The sequence below is a fragment of the Oncorhynchus tshawytscha genome, linkage group LG20 (assembly GCF_018296145.1).
Source record: "Oncorhynchus tshawytscha isolate Ot180627B linkage group LG20, Otsh_v2.0, whole genome shotgun sequence".
NCBI lineage: Eukaryota > Metazoa > Chordata > Actinopteri > Salmoniformes > Salmonidae > Oncorhynchus > Oncorhynchus tshawytscha.
In genome coordinates, this window is record NC_056448.1 from 22373563 (window position 1) to 22388123 (window position 14561).

General features: G+C 46.3%; 1 protein-coding gene across 1 annotated transcript; it reads left to right on the forward strand.

Annotated features, from left to right (window-relative positions):
• The first annotated feature begins 653 nt into the window (after window positions 1-653).
• On the forward strand, window positions 654-10322 carry bspry (B-box and SPRY domain containing). The gene is made up of 6 exons (XM_024382314.2): window positions 654-1161; window positions 1789-1887; window positions 2037-2267; window positions 8388-8413; window positions 8522-8646; window positions 8789-10322. Exons 1-6 carry the CDS (start codon window positions 769-771, stop codon window positions 9322-9324), a joined length of 1410 nt encoding a protein of 469 aa, XP_024238082.1. The 5' UTR covers window positions 654-768; the 3' UTR covers window positions 9325-10322.
• The last annotated feature ends 4239 nt before the right edge of the window (window positions 10323-14561 follow it).

The window sequence follows — 14561 nt, forward strand, 5'->3', positions numbered from 1 at the left end:
AATGGTTTATTCGGAAAATTCCCAAATCAGAAACTCCAGGCAGTCCTATCAGAGTTTCAGACATGAAGTGAACGACCCCCGGTATAATCAGTCATGTGCATATTGCTGTGTTTTAAAACAACTGGGAACTCGGGAACCTCCAACTACAGTGCGTTCAAGATAAATGGGAACTCGGAAAAAATGAAGCACGGACTTTGAATGGTCATCCAATTCAGAATTGCAAGTCATAAACTCGGTCATGTTGCCACTTACAAGACAATTGGGAACTCGGAAAAATACGAGGTCAAATCGTGACACCAGTGATCTTCAGGTCAGATAATCGGGACTCTAGAAAGAGGCCCGAGTTCCCAAATTGTAATTCCGAGTTGGATGACGGTTCAAATCGATTTTTCCCAGTCGTATTTATCCGAGTTCCCAGTTGTTTTGAACGCGTCTCAAAATAAATTTTCATAATTGAAATGTAGGCATAGCCTATACAGTTCCAGGACGCTAAATGTAGGCTTATTTTGTTTATTGAATTATACAATATTCAAATATATAGCCTATACTAAACTATAATATATGTAAAGCTAAAAGATAATGTAGGGTTTTTTTCATTGATACTGCCCCGTTGTTGCAGTTGTTGCTAAACTTGCTTTTCAGCTCTAGTGTACGTGTTACTTCCGTGTTCATACCTTGATACACCTGTGTTATAACTGCAGTAGATTGGCTACTGAAGCCACCTGTCGCGTTCTATTGCTATTAGCCTAGTAGGCTATTTGACGTGCCATGAGCGCGGAGCCAGAATCATGTGGTTTGACACCTGTGTCTTTGCGAGAGGACCCAGACACTGGAGTGGAAGTTCGAGAAAGTTCGGGAGACTTTAATATGGATTTACAACAGCCGATTTTCTTCTCCTTGGATGTACACCAACATGAAACTCTGTCAGCTAAAGTCGTCTCCAGGTTGTCTAGAAAGGCTGCCGCTACATCAGTGGTGATCACCTCCGACTCAGAATCCGGAAAATTCTCAGGTGAATCGGAACTTTGCATGGAACATGAATCAGACCTGGACTGGTTCTGCAGCTCCGAGCAGAAACGTATATGCTTGCACTGCACCATAGCGGGATCCTGCCAGAGCCACACAGTGACACCCCTGGTCAGCAGAGTGACAGGCGTTAGGGTGAGAACCCAGACTTTTCCCGAAATCATATTATCCAGATGTAGTCTCTTGTAGTAATACCATTAGAATATACCACCTATTAATAACACCATGTCCTTTTTGAGCAGTTACATTTAAGCTGCATATTGTGCGTCATATGGACCTTGGTCACAGTGAATGGGGCCAGGAGACTTTGTTTACCTAGAGTTAGGAGTGAGAATGCAACAGGCAAACTGAGTATACCTTTGGTTACCTGGGGTACGACAGTACAAAGGGTCAGCTGGTTTGTCTTTTGAAAGTGTGTGTTCACATGCCTGGTGGGTGTGTAGGGTGTGCCACACTTATCCCACACCAGACTGAGGAGTTTCCCCTGTTGATGTGTCATGGGGTGTGAGGAGACAAGAGTTTCAAGCTGTTGGGAAGAGGCAGCATCAATTATCATCAGTGCTCTTCTAAATTATTTTCTATTTCAGGATACACAATGACATGTTGGTGATGGCAGTTCAGCACTACAGGAATAAGCTTATCAGGATAGTGGGTCGCTGCTTTTGAGAATGTACCTGATCAGCTCTGTGATTTTCAAGTCCAACACCAGTCTCATTTTATGCCAGTCACTGAATGTGTGTGTGTGTGTGTTGTCCTGAACAGAACCAACTGGTTAACATATGTGAGAAAATGCAGCTGCAGGCCCAGCGCATGGAGCGCTTTATCAACCAGACCCTGACTGCCAAAGAGCGGGCACTGCAGGTGAGCAGCCCTGTGACACTCACACTGTCCCTTATGTGCTTACACTTCATACAGCTTTGGAATCGCAAGCTCTACACACAGATATCTAATGGATTCCATAAAAATCTTTTTGCTGTGTCCCCTATGCCCTCTGCTGTGTGTCCATGCAGGTAGAGGCAAGCGGGGCTCGGGAGCAAGTGGTGGCCCAGGTCAGTGTGGTGAGGGAGGCGGTGGAGGAGGAGGAACAGCGGCTGCTGGAAGCGGTGCAGAGGGAGGAGGAGAGGGTGGAGCAGTGCCTTCTCACCCAGAGAGCCCACTGGGGCCAGGCCCTGGCTATGCTCACACAGACGCGCACACGTCTGGTGCACACCCTCACAAACACACCAGACATACAGCTGGCAGTGAGTAAGGGAGATGGGTACAGGTAGGGAGGGAGAGACCAATGATTTATATATACACTGGGGCTACAACTGACTCCTTCCGTTGCGACGTCCCTCTAAGGCACTTCCGCTAGCTGTCTGAATCGCTGTGTCTCCAGCTACTCACTGGACCCAATTGATCACTCGGCCACGCATGCCTCTCCCAAATGTCAATATGCCTTGTCCATTGCTGTTTTGTTGAGTAATTATTGCCTTATTTCAGTGTAGGGCCTCTAGCCCTGCTCAATATGCCTTAGCTAACTCTTTAGTTCCACCTACCACACATGCAGTGACCTCACCTGGTTTAAATGATGTTTCTAGAGACAATATCTCTCTCATCTTCACTCAATGCATAGGTTTACCTCCATTGTATTCACATCCTACCATATCTTTGTCTGTACACTATGCCTTGAATCTATTCTACCGTGCCCAGAAACCTGGTCCTTTTACTCTCTGTTCCGAACGTACTAGACGACCAGTTCTTATAGCCTTTAGTCATACCCTTATCCTACTCCTCCTCTGTTCCTCTGGTGATGTAGAGGTTAATCCAGGCCCTGCAGTGCCTAGCTCCACTCCCATTCCCCAGGCGCTCTAATTTGTTGACTTCTGTAACCATAAAAGCCTTGATTTCATGCATGTTAACATTAGAAGCCTCCTCCCTAAATTTATTTTATTCACTGCTTTAGCACACTCTGCCAACCCTGAATCCTGGCTTAGGAAGACTACCAAAAACCCTGGAATTTCCATCCCTAACTATATATTTTTTTCGACAAGATAGAACTGCCAAAGGGGGCGGAGTTAGCCTTCAGAGTTCTGTCTTACTATCCAGGTATGTGCCCAAACAATTTGAGCATCTACTTTAAAAAATCCACCTTTCCAGAAACAAGTCTCTCACTGTTGCCGCTTGCTATAGACCACCTTCTGCCCCCAGCTGTGCCCTGGACACCATATGTGAATTGATTGCCCCCCATCTATCTTCAGAGCTCGTGCTGTTAGGTGACCTAAACTGGGATATGCTTAACACCCCGGCCATCCTACAATCTAAGCTTGATGACCTCAATCTCACACAAATTGTCAATGAACCTACCAGGTACAACCCCAAATCCGTAAACACGGGCACCCTCATAGATATCATCCTAACCAACCTGTCCTCCAACTACACCTCTGCTGTCTTCAACCAGATCTCAGCGATCACTGCCTCATTGCCTGTATCCGTAATAGGTCAAACGCTCATCACCCCTCATCACTGTCAAACACTCCCTAAAACACTTCAGAGAGCAGTCTTTAAAAAAAAAAATATTTTTTCTCCCCAATTTCATGGGATCCAATTGTTAGTAGTTACTGTCTTGTCTCATTGCTACAACTCCCGTACAGGCTCGGGAGAGACGAAGGTCGAGAGTCATGCGTCCCCCGAAACACAACCCAACTAAGCCGCACTGCTTCTTAACACAGCACGCATCCAACCCGGAAGCCAGCCGCACCAATGTGTCGGAGGAAACACCGTACACCTAGCGACCAGGTCAGCGTGCACTGCGCCCGGCCCGCCACAGGAGTCGCTATTGCACGATGAGACAAGGATATCACTACCGGCCAAACCCTCCCTAATCCGGACGACGCAAGGCCAATTGTGCATCGCCCCATGGACCTCCCAGGTTGCGGCCGGCTGCGACAGAGCCTGGGCTCGAACCCAGAGTCTCTGGTGGCACAGCTAGCAATGCAATGCAGTGCTTTAGACCACTGCGCCACCCGGGAGGCCGCGAGCAGGCTTTTCTAATCAACCTGGCCTGGGTATCCTGGAAGGATATTGACCTCATTCCGACAGTAGAGGATGCCTGGTTATTCTTTAAAAGTGCTTTCCTCACCATCTTAAAGAAGCATGCCCCATTCAAAAAATTTAGAACCAGGAACAGATATAGCCCATGGTTCACCCCACACCTGACTGCCCTTGACCAGCACAAAAACATCCTGTGGCGTACTGCATTAGTATCGAATAGCCTCCGTGATATGCAACTTTTCAGGGAAGTTAGGAACCAATGCATGTTAGGCAGTTAGGAACAGGCAGATAGGGAAGCAAAGGCTAGCTTTTTCTAACAGAAATTTCTAACAGAAATTGTTGCAACCCCTATTACTAGCCTGTTCAACCTCTTTCGTATCGTCTGAGATTCCCAAAGATTGGAAAGCAGCCGCGGTCTTCCCCCTCTTCAAAGGGGGAGACACTTTGACTTAGAATATGTGGACTACAAATACCTAGATGTCTGGTTAGACTGTAAACTCTCCTTCCAGACTTACATTAAGCATCTCCAATCCAAAATTAAATTTACAATCGGCTTCCTATTTCACAATAAATTATCCTTCACTCATGCTGCCAAACATACCCTCGTAAAACTGACCACCCTACCGATCCTTGACTTCGGCGATGTCATTTACAAAATAGCCTTCAACACTCTACTCAGCAAATTGGATGCAGTCTATCACAGTGCCATTCGTTTTGTCACCAACGCCCCATATACTACCCACCACTGCGACCTGTATGCTCTCGTTGGCTGGCCCTCGCTTCATATTCGTCGCCAAACCCACTGGCTCCAGGTCATCTATAAGTTTGCTAGGTAAAGCACAGTCTTATCTCAGCTCACTGGTCACCATAGCAGCACCCACCAGTAGCACTCGCTCCAGCAAGTATATCTCACTGGTCACCCAAAAAAGCCCATTTCTCTTTGGCCACCTTTCCTTCCAGTTCTCTGCTGCCAATGACTGGAACTAACTGCAAAAATCACTAAAGCTGGAGACTCATATCTCCTTCAACTTTAATCACCAGCTGTCAGAGCAGCTCACACATCACTGCACCTGTACTTAGCCCATCTATAAATAGCCCATCCAACTACCTCATCCCCCATACTGTTATTTTTTATTTTTATTTTGCTCCTTTGCACCCCAGTATCTCTACTTGCACACTCATCTTCTGCACATCTATCACTCCGGTGTTTAATTGCTATATTGTAACGGTTGTCTTGGGAAGAAGGAGAGGAGGACCAAAGCGCAGCATGGTAAGTGTCCATAATGTTTAAAAAAAAGAAAATTAACACTTGAACAAAAACATTAAACGATAACGTGAAACAGTACCGTGTGGTGACAAACACACACACGGAAACACACACCCACAAACCAACAGTGAAACCCAGGCTACCTAAGTATGATTCTCAATCAGAGACAACTAACGACACCTGCCTCTGATTGAGAACCATACTAGGCCAAAACAGAAACCAAACATAGAAAAACAAACAGACTGCCCACCCCAACTCACGCCCTGACCATACTAAATAAAGACAACACAAAGGAAATAAAGGTCAGAACGTGACAGTACCCCTCCTCCCCCCAAAGGTGCGGACTCCGGCCGCAAAACCTGAACCTATAGGGGAGGGTCTGGGTGGGCGTCTGTCTGCGGTGGCGGCTCTGTCGCGGGACGTGGACCCCTCTTCACCACAGTTTTTGTCCGCCTCCTCAACCGCCCCCGTGTCCTCCTATGAGCGGCGACCCTTGCCACCGACCTCCGACAGGGGACCCTAGCCATGGGTCCCAAATGGACGGGAGATTCCGGCAGCGCCGGACAGGCGGGAGACTCCGGCAGCTCCGGAGTGAAGGGCGATTCTGGCGGCTCCTGGCTGGCTGGCTGGCTCTGGCTGCTCCTGGCTGACTGACGACTCTGGCGGCTCCTGGCTGGCTGGGGGCTCTGGCGGCTCCTGGCTGACTGGCGGCTCTGGTGACTCAGGACAGACGGGAGACTCTGGCGGCTCAGGACAGACGGGAGACTCTGGCGGCTCAGGACAGACGGGAGACTCTGGTGGCTCAGGACAGACGGGAGACTGGCGGCTCAGGACAGACGGGAGCATCTGGCGGCTCAGGACAGACGGGAGACTCTGGCGGCTCAGGACAGACGGGAGACTCTGGCGGCTCAGGACAGACGGGAGACTCTGGCGGCTCAGGACAGACGGGAGACTCTGGCGGCTCAGGACAGACGGGAGACTCTGGCGGCTCAGGACAGACGGGAGACTCTGGTGGCTCAGGACAGACGGAAGACTCTGGCGGCTCAGGACAGATGGGAGACTCTGGCGGCTCAGGACAGGAGGAAGGCTCTGGCGGCACTGGATAGACCGGATCGTGCAGGCGCACTGGAGCTCTTCAGCACCGAGCCTGACCAACCTTACCTGGTTGAATGCTCCCGGTAGCCAGGCCAGTGCGGCCTGGAATAGCCCGCACTGGGCTGTGCTGGTGAACCGGGGACACCACGCATAAGGCTGGTGCCATGTACGCCGGCCCGAGGAGATGCACTGGAGACCAGATGCGTAGAGCCGGCTTCATGGCACCTGGCTTGATGTCCACTCTAGCCCGGCCGATACGAGGAGCTGGAATGTACCGCACCGGGCTATGCACACGCACTGGGGAAACTGTGCGCTCCACCGCATAACACGGTGCCTGCCCGGTCCCTCTCTCTCTCCGGTAAGCACGGGAAGTTGGCGCAGGTCTCCTACTTGGCTTCGCCACACTCCCCGTGTCCCCCCCCACCCCAAGACATTTTTGGGGCTTTCTCTCGGGCTTCCAGCCGTGCTGCCGTGCTAGCTCCTCATAATGCCGCCTCTCTGCTTTCGCTGCCTCCAGCTCTGCTTTGGGGTGGCGATATTCCCCTGGTTGTTCCCAGGGTCCTTTTCCGTCCAGAATCTCCTCCCAAGTCCAGTTCTCCAGGTATCTCTGCCTCTCCTTCTGCTGCTGCTGCCTGTTACCACGCTGCTTGGTCCTTGGTTGGTGGGTGTTTCTGTAACGCTTGTCTTAGGAAGAAGGAGAGGTGGACCAAAGCGCAACATGGTAAGTGTCCATAATGTTTTTAATAAAGACAAATGAACACTCGAACAAAAACAATAAACGATAACGTGAAATCTACAAAACCCGAAACAGTACCGGTGTGGCGACAAACACACACACGGAAACAAACACCCACAAACCAACAGTGAAACCCAGGCTACCTAAGTATGATTCTCAATCAGAGACAACTAACGACACCTGCCTCTGATTGAGAACCATACTAGGCCGAAACAGAAACCAGACATAGAAAAACAAACAGACTGCCCACCCCAACTCACGCCCTGACCATACTAAATAAAGACAAAACAAAGGAAATAAAGGTCAGAACGTGACATATATTGTAATTATTTCACCACTATGGCCTATTTATTTGCCTAACCTCCCTTATCCTACCTCATTTTCACACAATGTATATAGACTTTTTCTATTGTATTATTGACTGCATGTTTGTTTATTCCATTTGTAAGTCTGTTGTTGTTTGTGTCACACTGCTTTGCTTTATCTTGGCCAGGTCGCAGTTGTAAATGAGAACTTGTTCTCAACTGGCCTACCTGGTTAAAAAAAGGTGAAGTGAAATAAAATAAATAAATAAAATAAACACTAGATGACTGATAGGGGGTGCTCAATCTCTCTGCCACTGTTTCGCTAAGAAGCTGAGGTATGGGGCTGGAGAAATGTAACCACTCTCAAATTCATTGACCGAGCTATGGATGCAAGGACTAAAAGTCAATTATATAAAAATTATAGTTTTAACTATGATTTGCGGCTATACCGTGTTTGTTTACATTCACTTTGTTGGCAAACATTGGAGTAAAACAAGCTTACATTTTGGGTACTGATGAGGTACGGCAGTTGAAGTAAGCTCATGAGGCATTTAAGTTATATTCTTCAAGAATCAATGTGTACAAATCATTAATTTATAAGTCCAAAAATGAATGTAGCTGCTGCAGATTGCCCCTTTAAGGCATACTTTTACATTATATTCCATACATTCCTTTGGAGAACTGCTCTTACTGGGGAGTACCAAAATGGCTGACCGGTGGCTTCACAGCATCCTAATACGTAGCATCAGCATTCTAGTGTGTATATAAATTATTTAGAACAACTATAGAGGGTGGGACGTGGGAGTGTATAGATGTGGAGGAAAGAAGGATGAAAAAATAGGTGGTGATGGTGGTGCAAATGATGATGATAATAATGATACACTTGGTTGCTGTAAATCATCGTTGACGCTCTCTTGTGTTTCAGACCTCTGGCCAGGAAATAGCTGAGAGGTAAATATTCTGTTTTGACATGTATATTTGCTCAACCACTTGGTGAAACAATCCTGCGTTGTTCATTATCCAGATTTACATGACTTGCCTCGTTTGTGTGTGTATCAGGATTGAGGAGGCAGAAGGGGTGGGTGAGCCTCATGACACCGACCATCTCAACCTGAACGCCAGCTGTAGTGAAAGCAAACTCATGAGGGGCCTGTGGGCCAGCGCCATACTGCTGGGACCAACTGGTAACATGATACAGGCCAGGGCAACTTCTAGTTCAGGATACAGTAGTTTCAAATAGTTGTAGTTAGTGTCTGAACAACTGGCAATAAGTGCTTAATTAATTCTGAATAAAAATACACTCTTCTCTTCCCTCTCTCTCTTAAGCTTATGGTTCAGCAAATCTGACATTTGACGAGCGCACTGTCAGCTCCGCACTTTCCCTCTCAGAAGACCTTTGCACTCTGACCTTCCTGCCTAAGTGGTCACGCCAGTCCCCGCCCTACAACCCAGCACGCTTCGACTGCTGGCCCAATGCGCTGGGCACCCTGGCCATCTCCTCCGGCACCCACAGCTGGGTGATTGACATGGGTGAGAGCGGGGCCTTCAAGGTGGGGGTATGCTACTCCAGCATGGGGCGCAAGGGCTCGGGCAACGACTCCCGCCTGGGCTACAACATCCAGTCCTGGGTGCTCTCCAAATACAATGGGGACTTCTCCTTCTGCCATGCGGGGAAGAACACACCCCTGCATGTGGTCCACAAGCCCAAGAGTCTAGGGCTACTCCTGGACTGGCCTAGTCAGACCCTGATATTTTATGACCCAGACTCCAGTGCTGTGTTGCACTCGGTCAGACACGCCTTTAGTGGCCCACTGCTGCCAGCATTTGCTGTGGCTGACCGCAGTGTCAGCATACTGCACTGACCTCTGAAGTACTGTAACTGAAGTGTCAATGATATAGAATTACGGGTAACACTTTCATAAGGCATATCATATGAGTTGATAATACAACAGTGAAAGGGCTCATTAATGCTTACAACAAGTAGTACGACATTACACCTGCTGATAAAATGATACTGAATTACTTATAATATTTGTACATCCTACTAATAGAATACTATCACAGCTTCACAATTTATTTGAATGTAATCAAATTGGCCAAATTTAGGTCCCTATGTCTCTCTGCATTGAAGAGGTATGCAGAAGGTTTTTTGATGGGAGATATATTTCTAATTTATTCTTTGTTTATTTTAATCTGAAGTAATGAATCTGTAGAGATTTCTGTATGAGTCTCTTGATCAAATTATACAGTAGTCCTAATGAGTCATACTGTAGTCATTTTAGATATAGGAGTATGCTATTTATATTTATGTTATTATATGTTATGATAATTTACTGTAAGTTAAGGGACTGTTTGATACCTTTTCTATCTTTTAAAACCGACACCTGTCTGAAGGAATGGTTGATCCATACGCATACAAATATTTGTTAATTGTCTGATATGCAATGTATGTCTCTATTGAAACTCACATCCTACTTTCCATCCATCCGTCAGTGGGAAGGAAATTAATGAAACTCAATGCAAGAGATAGTCTAAAAATGAACAGCAGGGGGCAATGTAGTGTCATAGTGATGCGAATGTTGACTCGTAACCCGCAATCCCTGCGGTTAAAGGGTTGAATAAAGAGAAAACAATACCTTACAAAAAATCCATAAATGTATAAGTCTTGTGCAATTTATGTCTATAGGCTACATTTACGCTTTTATTTCATTATTTTAGGCTATCTGGCATTAGTGCGTAAGCCTACATTTAAGGCTGCGATCACACCGACAGCGTCATTGTATTTTGGTTGCGTTGCAGAGGCAGTTGCAGTGCGTTCGGTGTGATGGCTTGACAGAAGTGGTAGCAGAAGGTGAATGTTGAACTTTTGTTGCATACATATATCCTGATGATGCTGTGTACTATTTTGTGCAATGAGACTGTCAGTGTCATTGCGCAAAGTAGTACGCAGCATCAGGATATGTATGCAACAAAAGTTCAACATTCACCTTCTGCTACCATTTCTGTAAAGCCGTCTGCGCAACTGCCTCTGCAACGCAATGCTGCATGGCAAATGCAGCGTTTCATTGGAAATGAATGTAATTCTGGTGTACCAAAATGTAACACTGTTTGTGTGATTAAAGCGTGTGCCTGTATGCGCACCAAATAGCCTACACTCCATTTAACTTGGGTCAAACAATTTGGGTAGCCTTCTACAAGCTTCCCACAATAATGTGAATTTTGGCCCATTCCTACTGACAGAGCTGGTGTAACTGAATCAGGTTTCTAGGCCTCCTTGCTCGCACAAGCTTTTTCAATTCTGCCCACACATTTTCTATAGAATTGAGGTCAGGGCTTTGTGATGGCCTCTCCAATACCTTGACTTTGTTGTCCTTAAGCCATTTTGCCACAACTTTGGAAGTATGCTTGGAGTCATTGTCCATTTGCGACCAAGCTTTAACTTCCTGACTGATGTCTTGAGATGTTGCTTCAATATATCCACATAATTTTCCTGCCTCATGATGCCACCTAGTTAGTGAAGTGCACCAGTCCCTCCTGCAGCAAAGCACCCCCCAACATGATGCTACTACAACCGTGCTTCACGGTTGGGATGGTGTTCTTCAGCTTGCAAGCCTCCCCATTTTCCCTCCAAACATAACGATGGTCATTATGGACAAACAGTTCTATTTTTGTTTCATCAGACCAGAGGATATTTCTCCAAAAAAGTACAATCTTTGTCCCCATGTGCAGTTGCAAACCATAGTCTGGCTATTTTATGGCGGTTTTGGAGCATTGGCTTCTTCATTGCTGAGCGGCCTTTCAGGTTATGTCGATAAAGGACTCGTTTTATTGTGGAAATAGATATCTTTGTACCTTTTTCCTCCAGCATCTTCACAAGGTCCTTTGCTGTTGTTCTGGGATTGATTTGCACCAAAGCACATTCATCTCTAGGAGACAGAACGAGTCTCCTTCCTGAGCGGTATGATGGCTGTGTGGTCCCATTGTGTTTATACTTGTGTACCATTCTTTGAACAGACAAATGTGGTACCTTCAGGTGTTTGGAAATTGCTCCCAAGGATGAACCAGACTTGTGGAGGTATACAATCTTTTTTCTGACTGTTTTCTATTGATTTTCCCATGATGTCAAGCAAAGAGGCACTGAGTTTGAAGGTAGGCCTTGAAATACATCCACAGGTACACGTCCAATTGACTCAAATTACGTCAATTAGCCTATCAGAAGCTTCTTGAGCCATGCCATTATTTTCTGGAATTTTCCAAGTGACTGTAGCCTACAGCACATTTTCTATATTAGCGGGTTAGGGTCGGGTGCCGGCCTCAGATTTTCACTTTTCACATAGCCAAAAGTTGGGCAGTTGCAGAAGTGTTATTGTCAATTGCAGGCGGGTGCGGGTGAACACACAGATGACCCATGCATCCTGTAGCACAAACTCAAAAACGTTCTGGGACACTGTAAAGTCCATGGAGAATAAGAGCACCTCCTCCCAGCTGCCCACTGCATTGAGGCTAGGAAACACTGTCACCACCGATAAATCCATGATAATTGAGAATTTCAAGAAGCATTTTTCTACGGCTGGCCATGTTTTCCACCTGGCTACCCCTACCCCGGTCAACAGCCCTGCACCCCCCACAGCAACTCTCAAAAGCCTCCCCATTTCTCCTTCACCCAAATCCAGATAGCTGATGTTCTGAAAGAGCTGAAAAATCTGGACCCCTAAAAATCAGCCAGGCTAGACAATCTGGACCCTCTCTTTCTAAAATTATCTGCCGAAATTGTTGCAACCCCTATTACTAGCCTGTTCAACCTCTTTCGTATTGTCAGAGATTCCCAAAGATTGGAAAGCAGCCGCGGTCTTCCCCCTCTTCAAAGGGGGAGACACTCTAGACGCAAACTGCTACAGACCAAAATCTATCCTACCCTGCCTTTCTAAGGTCTTTGAAAGCCAAGTTAACGAACAGATTAACGACCATTTCGAATCCCACCATACCTTCTCCGCTATGCAATCTGGTTTCAGAGCTGGTCATGGGTGCACCTCAGCCACACTCAAGGTCCTAAACGATATCATAACCGCCATCAATAAGAGACAACACTGTGCAGCCGTATTCATCGACCTGGCCAAGGCTTTCGACTCTGTCAATCACCACATTCTTATCGGCAGACTCAACAGCCTTGGTTTCTCAAATGATTGCCTCGCCTGGTTCACCAACTACTTCTCTGATTGAGTTCAGTCTGTCAAATCGGAGGACCTGTTGTCCGGACCTCTGGCAGTCTCTATGGGGCCGACTCTCTTCTCTGTATACATCAATGATGTCGCTCTTGCTGCTGGTGAGTCTCTGATCCACCTCTACACAGACGACACCATTCGGTATACATCTGGCCCTTCTTTGGACACTGTGTTAACTAACCTCCAGACAAGCTTCAATGCTATACAACTCTCCTTCTGTGGCCTCCAACTGCTCTTAAATGCAAGTAGAACTAAATGCATGCTCTTCAACCGATCGCTGCCTGCACCTGCCCGCCCGTCCAGAATCACTACTCTGGACGGTTCTGACTTAGAATATGTGGACAACTACAAATACTTGGGTGTCTGGTTAGACTGTAAACTCTCCTTCCAGACTTACATTAAGCAACTCCAATCCCAAATTAAATCTAGAATTGGCTTCCTATTTCGCAACAAAGCATCCTTCACTCATGCTGCCAAACATACCCTCGTAAAACTGACCATCCTACCGATCCTCGACTTCGGCTATGTCATTTACAAAGTAGCCTCCCACACTCTACTCAACAAATTGGATGCAGTCTATCACAGTGCCATCCGTTTTGTCACCAAAGCCCCATATACTACCCACCACTGCGACCTGTACGCTCTCATTGGCTGGCCCTCGCTTCATACTCGTTGCCAAACCCACTGTTTCCAGGTCATCTACAAGTCTTTGCTAGGTAAAGCCCCGTCTCAGCTCACTTTTCACCATAGCAGCACCCACCCGTAGCACGCGCTTCAGCAGGTATATCTCACTCGTCACCCCCAAAGCAAGTTCCTCATTTGGCCGCCTTTCCTTCCAGTACACTGCTGCCAATGACTGGAATGAACTGCAAAAATCACTGAAGCTGGAGACTCATATCTCCCTCATTAACTTTAAGCACCAGCTGTCAGAGCAGCTCACAGATCACTGCAGCTGTACATAGCCCATCTATAAATAGCCCATCCAACTACCTCATCCCCATACTGTATTTATTTGCACCCCAGTATCTCTACTTGCATATTCATCTTCTGCACATCTACCATTCCAGTGTTCAATTGCTATATTGTAATTACTTCGCCACCATGGCCTATTTATTGCCTTACCTCCCTTATCTTACCTCATTTGCACACACTGTAAATATACTTTTTCTACTCTATTATTGACTGTATGTTTGTTTATTCCATGTGTAACTCTGTGTTATTGTATGTGTCAAACGGCTTTGCTTTATCTTGGCCAGGTCGCAGTTGTAAATGAGAAGTTGTTCTCAACTAGCCTACCTGGTTAAATAACGTTGAAATAAAAAACAATAATAATAAAAACAGGTTTATGGCGGTTTGATCGCGGTGGAGGCACTAGAAATGTCTGTAGTTTTCGGTTTGGCTATTTGTTTCAAGTGTATTAGTCTGTATATAAATCTCTTTTCCAAAATCCGTCATCTTTCCCATGTCTTATTCGACTAGTAGTTGTTCTGAAATGTTTATTGCTTGCCTACATTTTACTCCCTCTATGTTAAATATAACACACATACACAAATTATTCATTTCGCTTTCCTATCCTGACGTGAAGTTTGTTCTACATAAAGTATTTGACTCTGATGTGTGCCACACAGAAAGTATTTGACTCTAGCCACAAAATTAAGGAAATTAGAAGGGGGGGGGGATTTAGGCAGGCAAGAAAATGGCCTTGGCGAAATCCCCCCCTCTAATTTCCTTAATTTTGTCACTTGAGTCAAATACTTTCTGTGGCACACATCAGAGTGAAATGACCTTGGCTAAAGCAGATCTGATTGAATAGAGCCTTTAGTCTTTTCATAATGCTGTACTACTGTACTCATCTCAGTCATTTAAACGGGCATCAA

Coding starts and splice junctions, on each gene's coding strand:
- bspry (XM_024382314.2), top strand. CDS start 769: ATGAGCGCGGAGCCAGAATCATGTGGTTTGACACCTGTGTCTTTGCGA. Junction 8,414..8,521: donor GGCCAGGAAATAGCTGAGAG/GTAAATATTCTG, acceptor TGTGTGTATCAG/GATTGAGGAGGCAGAAGGGG. Junction 8,647..8,788: donor CATACTGCTGGGACCAACTG/GTAACATGATAC, acceptor CTCTCTCTTAAG/CTTATGGTTCAGCAAATCTG.